This window comes from Carassius carassius, chromosome 5, assembly GCF_963082965.1.
Source record: "Carassius carassius chromosome 5, fCarCar2.1, whole genome shotgun sequence".
NCBI lineage: Eukaryota > Metazoa > Chordata > Actinopteri > Cypriniformes > Cyprinidae > Carassius > Carassius carassius.
This window is the reverse complement of record NC_081759.1, coordinates 23,958,520-23,980,986: the sequence shown is the minus strand read 5'-3', so window position 1 is coordinate 23,980,986 and position 22,467 is coordinate 23,958,520. Positions and strand designations below refer to the sequence as shown.

The 22,467-nt window shown below is 38.3% G+C and overlaps 1 protein-coding gene and 1 pseudogene across 1 annotated transcript in view; both read left to right on the top strand.

Moving 5' to 3' along the window:
* Positions 1–10,262, top strand: part of LOC132141032 (arrestin domain-containing protein 3-like) — a 17,152-nt gene extending 6,890 nt beyond the window's left edge. The window contains exons 4-7 of the mRNA XM_059550182.1: positions 1,362–1,509; positions 8,806–8,902; positions 9,333–9,589; positions 9,784–10,262. Of these exons, the coding sequence (XP_059406165.1) occupies positions 1,362–1,509; positions 8,806–8,902; positions 9,333–9,589; positions 9,784–10,185 (904 nt within the window). The 3' untranslated portion in view covers positions 10,186–10,262. The remainder of the gene's footprint in view (positions 1–1,361; positions 1,510–8,805; positions 8,903–9,332; positions 9,590–9,783) is intronic.
* Positions 10,263–14,680: 4,418 nt separating this feature from the next.
* On the top strand, positions 14,681–21,463 carry LOC132140353 (arrestin domain-containing protein 3-like; annotated as a pseudogene).
* The last annotated feature ends 1,004 nt before the right edge of the window (positions 21,464–22,467 follow it).

The following is a 22,467-nucleotide window of genomic DNA, read 5'->3' as shown; positions in this document are numbered from 1 at the left end:
CTAAATGTTCTCCAAGCTGAATCTTTTCAAAACTGCTTGCTTTTTTAGCCATTTGTTGCCCCCGTGCCAACTTTTTTGAGACCTGTAGCAGGCATTAAATTTTAAATGAGCTAATTAAGTGGATAAAAGTGTAAAATTTCTCAGTTTAAACATTTGCTACGTTATCTATGTTCTATTGTGAATAAAATATTGGCTCATGTGATTTGAAATTCCTTTAGTTTTCATTTTATTAAAATTTAAAAAACGTCCCAACTTTTCCGGAATTCGGGTTGTATACTAAAAACACTTTTTATCACATAATAAGGCAGAACAGTTTCTATACTGTAAAAAATGCTATGTCATTTAGCACTGCATTGTTCATATACTTTATTTAACACCTGCTGGAGATTTGTTTGGACTTGAAAAAAACAAAACCGAAAACAACTGTTTTCATACAGCGATACATACAGTTGGCATCTAGTCATAGTTGGGGGCGTGGTGAGGGTGGGGTCAGCGTGGGGGAAAACACAGCAAACATCGTGTGTATTTGAATGACAAAAATGCACATATTGAATAATTACAATAATTACATATTGTAATCTCTTTTAACTTTAATTTTCATATACACTAGTCCATATCGATATTTGATTCATTGTACAGCCCTACTGTAGATGTATTCATTCAAAAATAACCAAATTCTGTGATGTTCTGCTTTATACAGCAAGTTCCATTTTTGACTGGATTCCGCGATTCTATCCGTGTGGTTTCCCAAACACAGACGGGGCGAATTTATGAATGAAATAGTAAAAGTTCTGACACAAAACTAAGTTGTTACGTATCCTCATGCTTTTTTTAAGTGGGTATACGGAAATCCATGGCCTTTTCTAGTAGGAATATGGCATATCACGTAGACTACACCTCTTAGCAGATGCGTTTTCATGCGAGTTTAGGTTCGACACTAGGCTTAACGTTAGCCTAGTGTCGAACCTAAACTCGCATGAAAACGCATCTGCTAAGAGGTGTAGTCTACGTGATACGCCATATTCCCACTAGAAAAGGCCAAGGATTTCCGTAGTTTTGCTTCAGGTAGAATGATAAGGCTAATTATATATGTTATATAATTATATATATATATATATATATATATATACCCTCCGGCTTTGAGTATGAATGAAACACATACTGCAGGAGAGTTTAGTGCTCTGTGATTTTCATTTCGCCTTCTGGGTCCGAAAAAAACATCAGGTCATGCGCAGAATATCCTTCTCATAAAAGTGCGGGGGATGAATTTCTGTGATGATAAAAGTGGGGGGGGGGGGCACGTAATCTAAGCACCTGTTTTTAGTAATGTATTTTACATAAAGCATTTCTTTTCCTCATAGGCACTTCCCACCAACCTTCAAAGGTTCAGTTGGAAAAGTTGGTTACACTTTGGAGACAAAAATTTCCAGATCAATGCGTATTTCCATTAAAGACAAAACAGAGTTTCATTATGTCCCCAGACCAGTTGTGTCCAATCCTGAACTAATGGTGAGACTACGATCCCAAGTATGTCTTTACCATTGTTACATCCTAAAATGTATGTCATTGTTGCTGTTAATACTGTGTGTTAACTCTGTGTGTAACTGTGCTTCCCTGATGCCTAACATCCTGTTGGGAAGTGTAGTTTTTGCTGGTTTTCCTCTGTTCCTCCTTGTCCTCTCACAGAAGACCTAATTGATGTCACCTGTTCCTCGTCAGAGCTGTGGAGAGGAGCTTGTATTTAAACAGAGGGAACGGACCCTTCACCAGAGAGAGTTTGGCTTGTCTGTTTTTCCAGTTGGTGGTTTAAGCAGTAGTGCTGCTTTAAGAAAGCCTGTTGTATTTGATTGCTTTTGTGTGATCAGGGCCCGTAGGGTATCTTCAAGACAGCCTGTTGTACTGGCTGTAGTGATTAGAAATGTGTTTCTTTTTCTGCCTGCAGACGCAGTAAGGAGGTGGGTGCCACTTTTATTTGATCAAAGTATGCTTTTCTCCTGGTTTTGTGGAACAGTGAGGAAGTCAGGGAAGAGACATGTTGTTGATTTCGATGTTTTGTTTGCTAGATAAGTTGGGTTACTTTGCTTTCATTTAGCATCCCTTTTTTGTTATTTTGGCCTTAACCCCCTCCTGAAGCTACAAGCATCTTATTCTTATTTCTGAATTATCAATGTTAAACCTTTGATTTTCCCCTACCCTTTAATGCTGTACAAAGACTTCACATTGTAAATAAAATCTTGAAGAGTTTCCATGAGTGTGAGTGCTGGGATTACAGATAGTCTACTCCCTCTCATTATTTTGTTTGCAAGTTCACCGACACAATTGTTAATTTTTCTTAAGTAGCATATGTTACTCCCCTTGTCACCCCTAGACACAGAGGGGGACGTAACATATTTGGGGGCTCGTCTTAAACTTTTTTTTCCCGAAAAGATTATTTCTTACTCTACTTTGCTTGACTGTTTTCATTTTTGGGCAATAGAGAGGAGATCTCTTGGAGGGTGAATATGGAGTTTGATTTAACAGCGTTTACTCTAGCTCCTACTATTGAGGTCTATAATAAGTGCAGAAAGCAGGACTTACTGGTGATAGCAGATTTTTTTTAGTATCACCGTTCCAATAGAAGCTGCTAAATGGGTAATTAAAGATAAGCTTTATACTGAGCTAGTTACTGCTGGTATTCTGCCAAGCGATTCGGAATACATGGAGGAGAATACTGAGACTGCAGATGTAGGCTCTCTTGCTGGTCTGCCTCCTAGTATTGATCCTACTAGTCCACGCTTTGACCCTGTGTTTGCGCTTAAATTTAAAGAATTAGATCTTGCCTTGAAGAAGCTGGAACAAGATCTTCAGGTAGTTCACCTTCGTACATTAGAAGTACAGGCTAACAGAGATATTAAATTGCGTCCCTGGATATAGAGGAGGAGACTTTACGGCAAAAACCTGTCCCAGCACCGCGTGCTAGACTTCCCTCTTCCCCTGCTCTTTGAAAAGTCTTGAACCGCTTCAAGAACTAATCTTAGTGGAAGATTTAAAAATTGTGTACCAGATAGTGTAGTTGTTCATTTGAATGATCAGAAGGTCATGACACTCTCTGAAGCATTGGTTATCGCTGATGAATTTGTGCTTACCCACAAAAATGTTTTTCCAGTGAACCGTTTGGTTCAGAATCGGCCTCCTGTTACCGAGAGTGGTGTGAGGGACAGATTTTTAGGGGGTAACTGGAAAGAGGCCATAAGACAGTCTCGAACCGTGTTGGAGAGAAGCGTGTATGCTTTTATTGTCTCGACCCTGGCCATAAAATATTGGACTGTAAAGCGTGGAAGCAGAAAATTGGCACAAAGACTAAAAGTGTTGCTTTCATTCACTCTGCTGCAGCTGTTGAGAATTCTGCACCATCACAAATCTCTGGTTACGAACTGTTTATGTTAAGAGGAACCTCTTCGCTCTCCCCTGCATACCCTGCATATCTCGATTCTGCGTGACACTGGGGCTTGTCAGTCCCTTATACTGGATAGTGTACTGCCTTTTTCACCAGAGTCTTACACGGGCATGAGCATCCTGGTTCGAGGTGTCGAACTGGGTTGTGTAAAAGTACCGCTACATGCTGTCTGTTTGTTGTCTGAGCTAGTTTCAGGACCTGTTAAGATTGGTGTGCGCTCTGAACTGCCAGTGAACGGGGTAGACCTAATTCTAGGGAATGATCTGGGAGGTAGTAAAGTGTTTTCATCCCCAATTATGATAGACAAACCTGACTTGTTTAGTCGGGTGAATTTATCTACCAGATTTTCCACTGTATTTCCTGATTGTGCTGTTACTCGTGCACAAGCCAGAACACTTTCTGACGTCATTGATCTCTCTGACTCCTTTATTGCACCATCGTTTGAACCCGCAGAGTGTAAGCTTGAGATTGAAACTAAGCTAGATGCTCCTAGTGATGTCGAGACTCCTGCTGCAGAGCTGCCATTCCTGAAGACTGGTTGGGAGCAGCTCATTGATATGCAACGCTCTGATCCAACCCTCAAACATTGCATAGAAGCTGCTGATGCGAATATTAAATTGCCAGCTGGGGCATTTTTGTTTTGATGCAGCAGTTTTGATGCGGTAATGGAACCCTAGATTAGCTGATGATGCTCTCGCTAGCTATCAAATAGTGTTGCCCTTTGCTTACCGCTCGCAAGTCCTAAAACTGTCACATGAGCATGTTCTTGCAGGTCATTTAGGGATTGAAAAATGTATTACCATCTCACTAAGTACTTCTATTGGCCTGGAATTAAGTCTAGCGTGTCCCGATTTTGTAAAGCGTTTCACACGTGTTAATTATCTGGTAAACCCAATCCGAAAGTGCCCCCAGCCCCTTTACATCCAATACCAGCAATGGGGGAACCATTTGAAAGGTTAGTAATTGATTGTGTTGGTCCTTTGCCCAGGTCCAAATCTGGACATCAGTATATCTTGACGATAATGTGCGCTGCGTCTCGCTTTCCTGAGGCTATCCCTCTGCGTACTTTAAAAGCTAAAACTGTAGTCAAAAAACCTAGTTAAGTTTCTTTCTACTTTTGGGTTACCAAGAGTCATCCAGACGGACCAAGGGACTAACTTCACTTCAAAGTTGTTTGCCCAGGTGTTAAGAGTTAGGTGTTAGTCATGTGCTGTCAAGCGCATATTACCCACAGAGTCAAGGTGCTGTGGAACGCTTTCACCAGACTCTTAAGTCGATGCTGCGTGCATATTGCTTTGAGTCTGGGAAAGAATGGGTTGAAGGTTTACCCTTGCTGATGTTTGCAGCCAGAGAAACAAAACCGGAGTCAATTGGGTTCAGTCCAGCAGAACTGGTGTTCGGCCATACTGTGAGGGGTCCTCTTAAACTGCTGCAGGAACAATTACTTTCTGCAAATCAAAGCCCAGTGTCTGTGTTGGATTATGAGAAACTTCAAGCTTGTGATTTTGTTAACTGCCCATGCTAAAATGAAGACCTATTTTGACCGCAAAAGTCTAAGCCTCAGCTTCCAGCCAGTGGACTCTGTAGTAGTGTTGCTCCCAATTCAGAACTCTCCTTTGCAGGCTAGATTTGCTGGTCCATACTCTATTAAAGAGAAACTGAGTGAAACAGACTATGTTGTTAATACGCCTGATCGTAAGAAAAAGACTAGGGTATGTGACATAAACATGCTGAAAGCATATGTTACATTAGCGAAGTCAAATACTTTCCATGATTCCAGTGTTACTCCTGTTATCGCTGCTGCTTGTTAATCTGTATACTCTCCTACCCAGGATGATTTAGGTATGGGCATTGACAACATGTCCATTGAACACCTTGAGAACATTTTAAATAGTCTAGAGACTTATCTTGCTCACCTCTCTACATGTCAACGTGAAGATATGGTGTGTCTAATTAGTAGGTTCCCTATGCTGCTGTCAGATGTCCCCAGTCAGATTACTGTCATTTGGGTTAACCACCAAAAACGTGAGATAATGAGAGAGGAAGTGCGATACTTGTTGCAGCATGGTTTCGCTCAACCCAGTCAAAGCCCCTGGAGCTCACCCTGTTTGCTGGTGCCGAAGTCTGACACTACGTATAGATTCTGTACAGACTATCGCAAAGTTAATAGTCTTACTAAACCGGACTCGTTCCCATTACCTCGGATGGAGGATTGTGTGGACCGAATTGGTGCAGCCCGCTACATCAATAAACTTGACTTACTAAAGGGCTATTGGCAAGTGCCACTAACAGACCGGGCCTCTGAGATATCTGCTTTCATTACTCCATATAAATTCCTGCAATAATCTGTAATGGCCTTCGGGATGCGAAACGCACCAGCCACCTTCCAGCATCTGATGCAGAGAGTGTTATCTGGAGTAGCCAACTGTGAAGCTTATCTGGAAGATGTAGGGATCTTTTCAGATACATGGGAAAACCATTTAGACACAATTACTTAGGTTTTTAGTCGTTTGGCTGAAGCTTCATTGACGTTGAATCTGGCAAAATGTGACTTTGCAAAAGCCATAGTTGCATACTTTGGTAAAAAAGTTGGCCATGGTCAAGTTTGCCCGGTGGAGGCTAAAGTGTCAACCATGCTGGACTTTCCAGTTCCCATAAATAAATGAGAGTTGCGCAGATTTTTGGGAATGGTAGGGTACTACAGAGGATTTTGTGAGAATTTTTCCACCATAGTTTCTCCATTAACTAACCTTCTGAGTCCCTCTAAGAAATTCCTATGGAGTGCAGAGTGTGCCAACGCTTTTGCTGCTGCTAAGGACATTGTGTAATGCCCCTGTGCTTGCTGCCCCAAACTTAATTTTTCCACAAACCACAATCCTCTGACCTTATCTCGAATGTGTAATTCTAATCAACGCCTGATGCGCTGGTCCCTCATTGTCCAAGAGTATAACTACGTCATAAAAAGGGTTCAGAAAATGTAATTGCAGATGCACTGTCCAGAACCAATAGTGCAGACAGTTGACCTGTGGATACTTTGCCCCTTGGTATGTGGGTACATATTATGTTGAATTGCAAATTACAGTGGTAATCTGTAAATTTATGGGTCGGGGTGTTACATCCTAAAATGTATGTCATTGTTGCTGTTAACCCTCTTGGCGCCACGGTCGAGTTTACTCGACAAGATGCGGCACTGAATAAAACGGCCGATTTTGTCAAATAGGGTGTCAAATTTCATGCGACCTCCCCTGCACCAGATAGCAGACATGTAATACTTCATCTCTGACTCAAAAAACGTCATGCTTCTATACAAAATTGTCGAGCTAGAGCGCATTGAATCAGTGCGAACAAAAGTGGAGCTAGTGTGAGTGAGCCATTTTATCAGAGCAATATTGTCAACATCAGCGAATATTGGCATTAGATTATTATCATTATTATTATTATCTAATGGCATCAATAAAGCTTCAATAAATCCGCAAATGAAGTGTTGGGACTTCTATTCGCGGACCCTCTGAAGGGGAATATCTGCATTCGGAGATGACGGCGATACTGAAAGTGAAAGTATAGCCCTACACCAAGCACAAACATTGAATCCTTTGCCCAATGTAGATGGTCCGTTGCCCAATGTCAGTGGTGGGAACAATGTTTGCCGGGTCGGAGTGTTCATCGCGATTAGCAGGCGTGTTAGTGTTTCGGTGAACGAGGCGGGAGATTTTTACCGTGCTAGACATGTAAATTTGTCTTCTGACCGTGTGCTTCCCCGCAATCGCGGCGACAGTATTTGTAGTGGAGACTTTTTGTCTTATGCCACTGGGTATGTTAGACGAGGTCGAAGTATTCATAGGACAGTTAGGGGGTAACGTGGAGGCAGGGTGGGGAGTCGCAATGACAATGACAGTAGTCTGAGCTGTGCACACTCGGTGTGTGCGCGAGGCAGATCTGGCCGCACTGCTCGTAGCAGGAGCAGAGGCGATGTGACACGGGGCATAGCTTTTGAACCAAACAGGTCTTGTCTACATGTGTTTGTTTGTCATATGAATAATATATATGTGCCCCATTCATGGAATCAGAGTGCCTGCTGTATGTAGTAAATTGAAAATCTCTACAGCATAAGGCCAACCGCTACATGCATTCGGTTTGTTTCTTCCATTTATTAGTAATGATTTACACAGTTTGTTTACTACTTACTATTTACCTGAGCATTCAGTATTGTGCAATATAGCACACAGAAGGTGAGGGACATTTTGGGGGGGAAAGAAGTGCTGTATTTTATCATTTAAACATGTGACTTTTCATGAAAATTCTATAATTCAAGATGGCCAGCACCATATGACGTCATAATATGCAAATTAGATGTGAAAATATAACCCCTACATAAACATTTGGTCATCCTTAATATTTTTTTATAATTGACAGAGTCTCTATCTTTTATCACTTTTAAGATATAGGCCTTTGAAATTAAGATGTCAAAATCGAACGTTTTAGGAAAAAACCTCTGGTGCCTAAAGGGTTAATACTGTGTGTTAACTTTGTGTGTGTGTAACTGTGCTTCCCTGATGCCTAACGTCCTTTTGGGAAGTGTAGTTTTTGCTGGTTTTCCTCTGTTCCTCCTTGTCCTCTCACAGAAGACCTAATTGATGTCACCTGTTCCTCATCAGAGCTGTGGAGAGGAGCTTGTATTTAAACAGAGGGAACAGACACTTCACCAGAGAGAGTTTGGCTTGTCTGTTTTCCCAGTTGGTGGTTTAAGCAGTAATGCTGCTTTAAGAAAGCCTGATGTATTTGATTGCTATTGTGTGATCAGGGCCCGTAGTGTATCTTCAAGACTGTTGTACTCGCTGTAGTGATTAGAAATGTTTCTTTTTCTGCCTGCAGACGCAGTAAGTAGGTGGGTGCCACTTTTATTTTATCAAAGTATGCTTTTCTCCTGGTTTTGTGGAACAGTGAGGAAGTCAGGGAAGAGACATGTTGTTGCTTTTGATGTTTTGTTTGCTAGATAAGTTAGGTTACTTTGCTTTCAGTTAGCATCCCCTTTTTGTTTGTTATTTTGGCCTTAACCCCTCCTGAAGCTACAAGCATCTTATTCTTATTTCTGAGTTATGTTAAACCTTTAATTTTCCCTTACCCTTTAATGCTGTACAAAGACTTCACATTGTAAATAAAATCTTGAAGAGTCTCCATGAGTGTGAGTGCTGGGATTACAGATAGTCAACTCTCTCTCACTATTTTGTTTGCAAGTTCACCGACACAATTGTTAATTTTTCTTAAATGGCATATGTTGCTCCCCTTGTCACCCTAGACACAGAGGGGGACATAACACCATGCATTCATCTAATGTTTTGTAACTGTATTACATGTTTTGTCTTATTTAGGCACCTCAGCATGGAGCCAAAAATAAACCAATGAAACCCTTCTCTTCTGGGAGTGTCTCGATGAACATAAACACTGAGAAAATGGGATACTACCTTGGTAAAATTATACTTCTAATAGTGTTAATGTTTTCCCATTGTCAATAAACATGCTTTTTGTGGAGTAGGTGAACACTGTTAGATGGACTTTTCCATTCTTGAGTTTCATGTTTACAGTCTGTGAGCACTCTTGTGCAAGCGAGTAGATTAAAATGATGAATGAGGTCTTTTTAGAATGTGTGTTCAGCTGTTACACATTTCAGACTTGAAATCAACTAACTGGTTCTACTTTATTTCTTTTAGGAAAACATTTATGTAATGTACAGTTTGTGCAAAATGTGTATTATCTGTACAGATTTCTTTATTTTCAGTTTTTTTCATGTAACATGATTCTGAATTAAGATGCCCATTTTGTCAAAAGGCAAACAGAGATATAGTTTGATATTTTACTCTACAATTTGACCTAATTGTTTCATTGTGTCTTGCTACAGGAGAGGGCTTGAAAGTTTTGGCTGAAGTTCAGAACCGTTCTTCCCGCACAATCAAACCAAAATACTGCTTGTATGAAAAACACAGCTTTTTTGCAAGAGGCAAGAGAAAACTTCACACACATGACTTGATTAAAGAGGCAGGGGAACCCATTGAGCCAAACTCTAAGAAAACTGTCACCAAAATGCTGTCAATTCCACCCAGCCTTGCCATATCTATCCTAAACTGTAGGATCCTCAAGGTTGAGTACAGACTCAGGGTGAGTTTTAACATCTGAAGCACTGCCATTAGAACGACGTATCTGTGTTCGATTTTATTTTAAAGTTGGATCATAACATGTTAACTATTTTAAATTAAGGGATGTGCTGTTTGCTTGTATCAAGCATAGATGGGTTTCTGTTGTCATTACCTGCTCAAATTTAAAAATTTGTTCTTCAATATCTGTGCGTCTAGGTCTACCTGGATGTGCCATATGCCTCAGATCCAGAGATTAAATTCCCAGTTGTGATTCTTCCTCCTCCGCCTGTCTCAGGGGCTACAAACAGTGACTTTGGAATCTGGAATCATCCACCAGGAAGCAATGTGTACCCCAACCCACCTCCTATGGCTTCACGTGCCCCACCACTTAACGTGGTTGGACCACCTGGTCAGTTTGGTGCCCCTGGCTACTATGGACCTCCTCTGAATTCGTTTCCTGCTCCTGGTTACCCTGGACCTCGGGGTCAGTTTGTTCCACCTAGTTTCCCTGGTCACTTTGGTCCTTTAGTTTCAAATCAGTCTGACCCATCAGCTCCACCTCCTTATCAGGAATATCAATTTTATCCACAGTGGCCAGACCACCCTGAAAAATCTTGACAAAGTAATTTTAGAATCACCTTAGATTTCTTTTGTGTTATTGTTTTATCTATAATTTTGAAATGATTTATATATATATATATGTATGTGTGTGTGTGTATATATACCTGTATAGCCTTTTACATTTTAGGTAGTGATGTTGACTGTTAAGCAAACAACATTCTATACTATTTATTTGTGCATTTCTGAACCTTCGGTATAGTGCTACATTTTACATCAAAAGTAATTTTACATTAAGCATTTGTGCTGCTTTAAAATACATGTATTCAACTTGAAATGTTAAATTGTACTAAGTGACAACTTTAAGTTAGCATGAGCACTTTTTTTTTTTTTAAACCAGTTTTTTTTTTATAGTGTAGATTTACCATCAGTTTCTGCATGAACTGATAAATTGTTACAGAAGTTATGAATTTACCATTAATTTCTCCATAAACTGTTAAACTATTTGTTCAGAACTTAAACTGTTACAACAATATAGACCAAAAAACTTTTTTGAACATACTGTGACACTTGTTTATTGTTCGACTGAATAATGCATTTTATGTATTTCTATTTATGTCTGAAATATAAATCTGAATTTACTCGCATATTATAGACTCTATATCTTGTTAACAGCGGATTGAGTAGTTTATTATTAGTTAAAACGTAGATATAGATTTACTCTTTAAAGTTCCTCTATGTAACATTTTACCCTCTATCGGTAAAATAAAAAAAAACTGCATGTTTCTTGTGGAAGAAGGCTCTGTGCCAGTGTACTCATACAATTCTAAAAAAATGTTCCCCGAGCAGGTGCCATTTTTTTTTATGCTGTTGTTTGTTGTATTGGAAAATTGTCAAACTTTTGTCAATTGGAAAATATTTCGAAAAAAAAAAATGACAAGAAAGGTTTTCAGATCATTAACATGAGACCTAATGAATGCTGGTATCATAGTCAAATGTTATAATAAACTCTAAACTGTTAGAGAGCTACATGGCTGTCTGTCAGTTCATTCAAATATACCCATTTAGTGAGAAAAAAAATCAATTTCGACAGTACATAATATGAACATAACCAACTTTAAATAGGCCTATATTAAGTATTATAACAAATGCTTGCAGAGGGGGCCAGTGGCCTGGTGATGTTTCACTTTACAGCGTGATTCAACGACGTTTAAATCCATATAATTTCAATATTTGGTCAAATGCAAACTCAGAGCTAGGGCTTAAACTTTTATTTTGAAATCGTGATGTACTGTACAACAAATCACATAGAAATATGTTGATGTATTCTCCTGTGCTAGTATGGGTTTCTAAATGGGTTTCTAAAAGATTTAAATTATAAATCTAGTGAGATAACGCACACTGTTTTTCTCCCATGGAGAGTCTTCAAGTAGGGCTACTATGGACGGCCCGGCCAGTACGGGGCTACTAATACAAGACAAACCCCAGAAAAAAGCAATCGTGGGTGGGTGGGTGGGGTGATTGGAGCATACAGGTGCAGGCTCGGCCATGTCTGCACCATAGCATCCAGTCCAAGAGGAGCTGGATGAGTGACTGAAAACCAGACGGGACAGTGAGAGCTCGCAAACAGATCCACTTGTCCTCTGTAAAACTTCCTCCATATCTGCTACACCACTTCTGGGTGAATTCTCCATTCTCCGGATATCAGCCCCTGCCTCAACAGGATGTTTCAGTGCTAGAAACATGGCCAGCATTTACAGGCAATTTATGTGCCACATGAGATGAGGAGCGCCCTACAGACCTTGGGCGGAATGACCACTCATGACCGCCCCCCAGCCTGTGAGGGAGGCGTCCATTGTTAGCATTAGATGACAAGGAGCCCCCGGGGGCTGACACAGGGGGCCGTGTGACAGGAACCAAGGTTTCTTCCACATGTCTAAGGCCGTAAGCCTAGCCGCGTGACCTGTCCTGAGGGTCTCATGTACAGCAGGGCAAAAGGTGTCACATTGGACGCAGCTGCCATCAGACCCAACTGTCTCTGAAACTGTGTGACAGTAAGTGACTGGCCTTTTACTCTCTTGACTGCCGTGCAGGAAGAGCGTCCTAAGAGCAAGCTCGATGAGCGATTCCTGCGCTCTAAGCCACTGCATCCACACACAAACTGTGTGTATTCCCACCCGTAATGAAATGCGGACAGGGAGGAACACAGCCTGATTGGAGATTGCTTGTCTATTTTCTTATCTTTGCTTGCCATATGAAAATCACTCATTTAAAGATGGACAACAATAAATAGACGATACACACATTGAGCACATGTGCTTTTATACTTCCTGGTCCCTACGTCATCTCTGCCGGTGATCTCACCAACGATTCCTTTGGAATGATTACACACGTTTCAGAGCGTGGAAACACAGGGGTGTTTTGCGATACAGCTCGAGTTCCTGAAGGGGAACTATCTTTCCAATGAAAATGTCGCAGATGTTAATCTGTAATGACCTGTACCAGGGGTGGTGAAATCCGGTCCTGGAGAGCCACAGTCCTGCAGAGTTCTGCTCTAAACCTTATTAAAACTCACCTGCCTGTAGCTTTCTAGTAACTCTTCAGACATTGCTTAGCTTGTTCAAGTTTGTTTGATTAGGGTTGACGCTAAATTCTGCAGGGCTGCGTCTCGCCACCTCTGACCTATACCGAGCCCTGAAATTCGTTTAATGCAGTATTCATTAAAATACAGAAATTAGATCAATCAAAACACGATTTAAATTAGAATATTAAGCCAGGGTTAAGCATACAGTGATAACAGAAATCATAAATTTGTGGGTTTGTTTCATCTTCATTTACTGCATTTCTTTTACTGTGTGATCGCAGAATTAAAAAATTTATAGTAATTTTTTGTTTTACAGGCTGATTGACTCACTCATTATTGATCTCTTTATTGAACGATTACTTAAAATGATATTTTATGAGAATAAATATGATTCCGGAGGAATTTAAAATGCCTCACTGAAGAGAACATGATGTTAAGCAAGATGCTTTTATTTACGGATCAAAAGAAGGTTCTGCTGCACAAATTGTACACTATCCTACTACAAAAGAAATGTTTTATTCTATATATATATATATATATATATATATATACAGTACAGACCAAAAGTAGATTCACACTGAAGGCATCAAAACTATGAATTAACATGTGGAATTATATACATAACAAAAAAGTGTGAAACAACTGAAAATATGTCATAATCTAGGTTCTTCAAAGTAGCCACCTTTTGCTCTTGGCATTCTCTTGATGAGCTTCAAGAGGTAGTCACCTGAAATGGTCTTCCAACAGTCTTGAAGGAGTTCCCCGAGAGATGCTTAGCACTTTTTGGCCCTTTTGCCTTCTGTCTGCAGTCCAGCTCACCCCTAAACCATCTCGATTGGGTTCAGGTCCGGTGACTGTGGAGGCCAGGTCATCTGGCGCAGCACCCCATCACTCTCCTTCTTGGTCAAATAGCCCTTGATGCCTTCAGTGTGACTCTACAATTTTCATAGTCATGAAAATAAAGAAAACTCTTTGAACGAGAAGGTGTCCAAACTTTTGGTCTGTACTGTATATATTTATATATGAATAAATGTCATATTTTATGAGCCATACATTATCTTTTATACATTATTATTTATTTGGTACTGAAGAAATGTAAAATCTGGGTACTCCGTAATCTTGCATATTAATGGACAGATTTAATCTTACATATGATGGTTGATGTGCTCCGATTATTACTTAAACAATAGATAGAATACAGCGGGGTGATTATAAAAGAGATTTCCCCAAAGTTAGGGGAACGCTATACTAACGTTCTGGGAATATAAAACTAACATTACCAGAATGTTATAATAATATTATGGGAACATTAGATTATCATTAGTATAATCCCTCTGGGAACCCAAAACTAATGTCAGGGGAATGTTAGAATAACGTTCTGGGAACCAAAAACAATTGTTCTGGGAAACTTTAAGAAAACTTTCCGGGCTAACCAAAAACAAACCATAAAAAATAATGTTCTCGGAACCAAAAACTTACATCCTGGGAACGTTCTGGAAACCAAATTTTTTTTATTTTAAAAACGTTTTGATACAGAGCTAAAGTCATCTACATAACCTATTATAGCCTACATGCTAATAATACAGCATAGATATTGGATGTAGCCTAATTTGCGAGCGTGAGGAAATTGCTCTAAAAATGCGGGGTATTAAAATCGTTGGAACACACATGCACTATTTAACAATCTCAGATCTTGTGAACTCTCTGCAGTGTATGCATTCTAAAATACAACACATTTTGTCAGATGCTCTGCAATGATTCCTCAATGTTTCTTAAGGGTCAGTGTTTTTTTTTTGTGATGAAGTAAATTTAAAATAATAAAAAAATATTCTGGCCAATCATGGGCCCCTGCACACATGGGGCCCCTAGGCTGCAGCTTAGGCAAGCCTGTGCATTAATTTGTGCCTGAGAATGTCCCACCTACAGATGGAAGTCCACATACTGTAGCATGCAGCAAGCCTGTAAAGTGATTTCATTGAGTTCAAACTTCAAAAGCGGATATTGGCACCAAGCAACATGTCCCTCACTGTGAAAAACATTTCTGTTACTTACAATTCTATCAATCAGAGCAATACCTTCACCAGTGGGGATTTTATATCGGGACATGTCATTCTAGATGTAGCGAAGGACACACTTATCCAGTCGTTGAGTGTGAAAATCAAAGGTAAAGCAAAAGTGTGCTGGACAGAACGTTATGGTCAAACAACTATTGTTTACTCGGATAAGGAGAAGTATTATTCCATGGAGAGGTTTTTCGTTCTGGAGGACAAAACACATGGTAGGAGGAACTAGCTGTGCATTTTTCTGTGTAAGACATCAGGTCGATTCAACAAGCATGTTTTGTGAATCTTGTAGGTGACCTTGAGATGCTGAACGATCCCTTCGGACAGCCGTGTAAGTCTGTTCTCAAGTTACATGAATATAGTAAGAAGAGGTATGGAAATGAATCTGAAACATATTCTTTGCATTCATCTGTGTGACATTAGATTCTTTGGTTGTGGCACCAGGGTGTCACGTTTACCCATTCACCTTTCAGTTGCCTCAACAGTAAGTTACACAACTCTTCGCTTTTCATTAATTGTGACTCTGGGTCTGTAAAACATGTATGTGGATAAGTGAATAAGAATGTCTGAGATGTAAAATGTGCTTTAAAACGTGTGAAATTTGGGAAAAAAGGGGTTATCTTCAAGTTTGACACTGCTCATACTTTACACAGGGTTAACAATTAATCCTGGGTATTCACAAGGTGACGTTTCACACTGTACTTTCGTAAACCTCTGGGTAACGTTCTAAATCATTTGCATATTTGCTCTGTCAGTGTGACTGGTGCATCACGTGTTTGCCAACTATTGAAATTTTCAGAATGGAGTTTTCGGACTACAAAGGCGAGAATGAAAGGATCTCTTCTTTACTCTAATTTGTTTGATCACTATAAATTTATAAGTGTTTCTGTACTGTTCTGAATGTGAATGTGATACACTTATGAAGGTCCAAAGGTATTCTCTCTTTTGTCAATGGTTTTCCTTTCATGGCATCCTGCATGTTCGTTACCTCATTTTGATTTAGCAGACAAAATGTTTTCAAATATAAAATACTTAAAAAAAAGTTTAAAAATATATATTAATAAAATATAATTAATAAATTAAGAGACTATGCCAACATTTATTTTTCCCCCCAGATTTTTTGTTTGTTGTCTCGAAATAATCACATTTACACATTCTTTTCTTCATAGACACTTCCCACCATCCTTCAAAGGTTCAGTTGGAAAAATTGTGTATGCTTTGGAGGCAAAATTAGAAAGAGCAATGCGTGTTTCTAGTAAAGACAAAGCAGAGTTCCACTATGTACCCAAAGCTGATCTGACTGGTCCTGAACTAATGGTGAGATTATGTTTTTACAAAACCTAATGTGGGACGTGCACAGAAGTTCTGAGGGGCAGGGGCTCAAGTGGAAAAAAAAGAGCACTTCTCATATTTATTTACTTTTTTTTCTAAACAAAATGTTAAATATATTAGGGGAGTGTGATATTGACAAAAAAAAAATATATCAATATTTTATGAGATTTTATCTTTCACGATAATTAGACCATAGTTTGCTAAGTGTGAATTTTTTTTTTTTTTTACCTTTTTATGGACAGTTTTACCTTTATAAAGCCCTTTTTTTTCTTAAAGTGTGTATAATCTTTTCAGTCAAATGAATGCATTTAACCTGTGGTTACAAAAGCATTAATACTGTTTTGATATTTTAAACATAAAATGTTGAATACTGATATCTGAAATATATATATATATATATATATATATATATATATATAGAGAGAGAGAGAGAGAGAGAGAGAGAGAGAGAGAGAGAGAGAGGCTGTAATGCACCTGCTAATTAATTGACGGACTTATGAATTCACGAATCAGGCGATTGCGGAGTGAAAATGACACCACCACATGACCAAACATCAGCGAAGCACTGCCTAATTGGCTTTATCCGTCCAAAAAATGGAACGTAGCCTAAACGCAAAGGAGGAGCAGAGAGGAAACGTACGCAGCAAATTGCTGCAAAATCCCAGCCATGCTCGCCAGTAAGGAACAATATATTTACTACTGAACCGTTCGGTTCTCCACACACGGCTCGGCACGCGCTGGGACCGCTGTTCAGCTTAAATCTGACAAAGTATCTCTAATATAGTTTACTATAAATAACACGTAAAACAAACAGGGTTCAGCTAATATATGTTTCTGTTGATGGATTAGCATTTTGGGTTCCCAGACATTACAACAACAGCGATGAGAAAAAAATAAATAAAAAAATAAATTCTGTGGCCAATTAAACCATTCACTCTTGTTCAATACGAATACGAACACTGGATCAGTGTGTTCTTTTAAAGTGACAGTATTTATATTAATCGAACAGCAATTTCCCTGTTTCGCTGTTTACCTTTGATTACTTTATTAAATTTCTGTAACTAAAAACTAATGCTAGACCTTTTGAGTCAGAGCAGGAACCTTCAGGTAAAGTTTAAGCTATAAGCAAAACTAAACATGCTGGCTATACTCTTAGAAAATATGTGCTTTTATGATTTATAAGATCATCAGTAGTAGGACTGTGGTCATGGGGACACACAATTGATGGCTGCATAATTAATATAGATTACTGAAAGTGCTTATTTCATATTGCAGAGAAACTTGATGTGCAGAGTGAGAGAGGGGGATTCAGGGAAAGATGATAGAGACAGTAAACACTTGAAAGTGCTTATTTCATATTGCAGAGAAACTTGATGTGCAGAGTGAGAGGGGGGGATTCAGGGAAAGATGATAGATATATATATGTGTGTATATATATATATATATATATATATATATATATATATGTGTGTGTGTGTGTGTGTGTATATATATATATATATATATATATATGTGTGTGTGTATATATATATATATATATATGTGTGTGTATATATATATATGTGTGTGTGTGTATATATATATATGTGTGTGTGTGTATATATATATATGTGTGTATATATATATATATATATATATATATATATATATATATATATATGTGTGTGTGTGTGTGTGTGTATATATATATATATATATATATATATATATATATATATATATATATATATATATATATATGTGTGTGTGTATATATATATATATATATGTGTGTGTATATATATATATGTGTGTGTGTGTATATATATATATGTGTGTGTGTGTATATATATATATGTGTGTATATATATATATATATATATATATATATATATATATATATATATATATATGTGTGTATATATATATATGTATATATATATATATATATATATATGTATATATATATGTGTGTATATATTTATATATATACTGTATATACATACATATACATATATACACACACACACACACACACACGCACATATAAAAACACAACTGGAAAGGGAGCTCATGACAGAATTGACAGATGCACTTCCACTTACGATTTACTTTAGCTATTTTATTTATTTTTCATTACAATTTTTTCACTTTAAATAAATTATAATATAAAATTATAGGATTAAAATGAATTGTTCTGATGCCTTTCTCCCTCTGCGTCTCTGCAGCAAAGCAGTGTAGCACACACTGATCCAGCACATCACAGTCACAGACAAACAGAGACCTGCAGAATAGAATCCCTAGGGATCAGAGCTCGAGTCTTTCAACTAGGGTGACCACCCGACCTGCGTAGCGCGTGCGCGCACAGCGTTTGAAGCCCAATCCATGCGTCCCACAAATTGAGACTGTGTCACGCATAATCAATGCTGCTCAAAAAAAGTTGGTCGCTCTATATCTTCGAGTCCCAGGCAGCCAAACGAACATTACTTGACAGTTCAGCACGCTACTGTTGCCACACCCACCCCTCAGTTGAACTGCTGACTAGGTTGTTGTCAACTTTTTCGTTGTTGTCATGACAGCGCACGCACGTGCATACCAGACAGACTGGGAAGGAACTTTTAGATGCACGCTTTACGATTCGAAAAATGGAGAAAGTGAGGCACCGCCATCATCAATTGAAAAAGAGAAGGTGTGTCCTGTTTCAAACTGTTTTTTTTTTCATGCGCCTGCCTTTACTAACATGCACGTTCACCATCCTTTCGCCCCCTTCTCGTTCCGTGAACCTCTGGAGTTGTGAGTTTAGACTTTTTTTTAACTGTTCCTGTGGTGTTGAGCAATTCATTTTAATCCTATAATTTTATATTATAATTTATTTAAAGTGAATAAATTGTAATGAAAAATAAATAAAATAGCTAAAGTAAATCGTAAGTGGAAGTGCATCTGTCAATTCTGTCATGAGCATACATCAGCAATTACACATGTTTAGGGGAATAGGGTATTATTAATATACCATGTAAGGTGGTATGTGCTAGAAATGGGTAAACCACTATCAGTGAGTCTGCCCATGGGGTGGGGGCACCGCCACGCAAGGCAGTGTCCCACATTGTCCGTCAGAAACATACCCCTTGTCCCCCCTTGGGCTTATTAGCAGGTGGTCACCCTACTTTCAACATCGACCTGATATTACGAAATTCCCGGCCTGATTTACTGTCCCAGTCCGCCACTGTATATATGCTGGATCAGTGTGTGCTACACTGCTGTGCTGCAGAGACGCAGAGGGAGAAAGGCATCAGAGCTCGAGTCTTTCAACATCGACCTGATATTACGATTTTTTTATTTGTTTGACAGGGAAAGCTGTGTGCAAACAGAAACGTACACATATATTCTCTCATAAAAATGCAAAAAACTCCCCAGAAAAAAGGGGACTTTCTCTCGAGGAAGAAAAAGGGCAGGTGCTCAAGCCCACTTTGATGTCTATGTGTGCACGTGCCTCCATACATTCTATATGTTTTGAGGTTTTCTCACCTTTTCTATGTATTACGTTATATTGTCTTATTTAGGCACCTCAGTATGGAACCAAAGATAAGCAAATGAAACTCTTCACCTCTGGGAGTGTCTCCATGAGAATAAACACAGAAAAAATGGGATACTACCTTGGTAACATTGTATTTGTTATTGTAACATCTCAGAATTGTTGATGTCAAGAACTGTTGTGTCAAGTAAACCCAAAGTTCGATTTACATCAGATGGCCATTTTCATCAAATCAGTCAACACGTTCTGTTAGTTTGTCATAGCAATTTTATATATAATATAAATTTTGACTCAATAAGTTGGCTTCAGACTTTTTTCAGAGAAAGGCTTATACTAATAAGACAAAGCATTAAAAAATTTATGTATTTAGTTATTTCTATCTATATATCTATCTGTCTGTCTGTCTCTCTGTCTGTCTGTCAGGGCAGTCACATTCCTTTATGTTTGGGTTACATTGCAGATACACAAGATCCAGAAACTGCACAGAACATCTTTTTAATGTGTTTTTAGCAAAATGCAGCAAAATGTTGATAAAATTGTAAACATCTATGTGGGGAGCAGGGACTGGATTTTTCTTTTCCTTTTTCCTTTTTTTTGATAAGCAAAGGTTGTTTTTTTATGTTTGGAACATACACTTTTTGAGGAAGATTATTTCAACCTATACAGTATGTCACTGGAGTTTACATTAGGAACTTTAAATTGTATAATATGACTGTAAACTAAGAGGCCTATTTGTCGTCAAAACAACAGTCAAGGTTGCATTTTCTAGTGGTATTTTATCATGTAATTTACCTAATTAAGTGTATGTCTCTCCACAGGAGAGGGCTTGAATGTTTTGGCTGAAGTTCAGAACAATTCGTCCCGTTCAATCAAGCCAAAATACTGCTTGTATGAAAAACACAGCTTTTTTGCGAGAGGAAAGAGAAAACTTCACACACATGACCTGCTTAAAGAGGAAGGGGAACCCATTGAGCCAAACTCAAAGAAAACTGTCACCAAAGTGCTGTCCATTCCACCCAGCCTTGCCATATCTATCCTAAACTGTAGGATCCTCAAGGTTGAGTACAGACTCAGGGTGAGTTTTAACATCTAAACCAACTCATTGCAGTGAAGTGAGCACATAAATCAGATTGGCATACCATTGTGTTTTTATTTTAAAGGTGCATTTTAACATTTTAACCATTTAACAAATTAAGGGCTGTGATTGAAAAACAGTGTTTCTGTTACTGAATATTTTATATCAATTCTACAGTATAATACCTACTTTTAAAATTAATGTATTTTTTTTTATTTGCCTGAAAAATTTGATGTTGACCTAAAAAACATTCAAATGCACACGATAATTGCATAACAATAAGCATTTGGACATCTTTACAAATTTACAGTACAGTCCTAACTGAATCATTAATATTTCAATATATTTGCATTGTGTCTAGGTCTACCTGGATGTGCCATATGCCTCAGATCCAGAGATTAAATTCCCAGTTGTGATTCTTCCTCCTCAGCCTGTGTCAGATCCTAAAAACAGTGACTTTGGAATCTGGAATCAACCAGCAGAAATCAATATTTACCCCAACCCACCTCCTATTGCTCCACAAGCCCCACCACTTCATGTGGTTGGACCACCTGGTCAGTTTGGAGCTCCTAGTTACCCTGGGCCGTCCTCATGTTCAATTAGGAGCATCTGGTTACCCTGCTCCTCCTCTTGGTCAGTTTGGTGCACCTGGTTTCCCTGGACCTTCTGGTCAGTTTGGTCCAGATTCTCATCGGTCTGACCCATCAGCTCCACCTCCATATCAGGACTACCAGTTATATCCACAGTTTCCAGACCACCCTGAAAAATCTTGACAAATGGTTTTAAAATCACTTTCTTAGCTTCTATTAACTTTTAATGTAAAGATTTGCAAGAATGATTCATATTGACATGTAGCCTATTTTCTACAAAGTAATGTTGAATTTAATATGGTGAAACATTATCACAGTTGAAGATTGGATACAATTTTAAGTCAGAACAATAGTTAAACAGTCTATTAAATAATGCACAATGATCTTTATTGAGCTCACTAACTCTAGGTTGCAATCACACGAAATACAATGCATGTTTTATTTCTTATTTCTTTATTCCTTTTTCTAATGTGACTGAATAAGTAAAACATATGTATATTTGTAATTTCCGTTTAATACAAATAATTTTTCCACTGATGAGTTTTTAACAATACCCTACATTTAATTTGTGACATGACCCAAATCAAACAATGTACATTTTTATATACTGCCAGAGATTTTATAATTAAGTTAATTTGACATGTAATACAGTTTCAAAATGCTGTTAAAATGGAGTTTAGAAAACCTTTCTAACCCTAAAGCCCTTTGACTGCTAAATGTTGGTAGATTGTTTTATTATGTTTGCTCAAGTATCGGCTGTCAAGGTCCCACATTTACCACCCATATTGAGAGATTATTATTATGCTAAAAAATTTTCTGGAAGACATCGGACAAATAGTATTGAACTACTTTCAGTTCAACGTAAAGGGTACTGCTCCATTGTCAGCTTTTGTACCTTTTTTTCTGAGTGTATGTTTGCAGCAGAACAGTGATGTAACAGCTAAAGGTAAATTCCAATAATAATTTAAATAGTGACATACAGTCTTGGTGGTAACACATTACAAGTAACGCGAGTTACGTAATCAGATTACTTTGTTTTTCAAGTAATTTAGGCTGCAGTTTGGATTAGAGCAGATTTTGGAATTTCACAGTTGCAAGGTTCTTATTATTTTTCAAAGTCTTTAAAATGTTGTATGATTCTTAATTTCAGTTTTCAGAATTATGACTTGATCAGCTTGTGCTGTCCT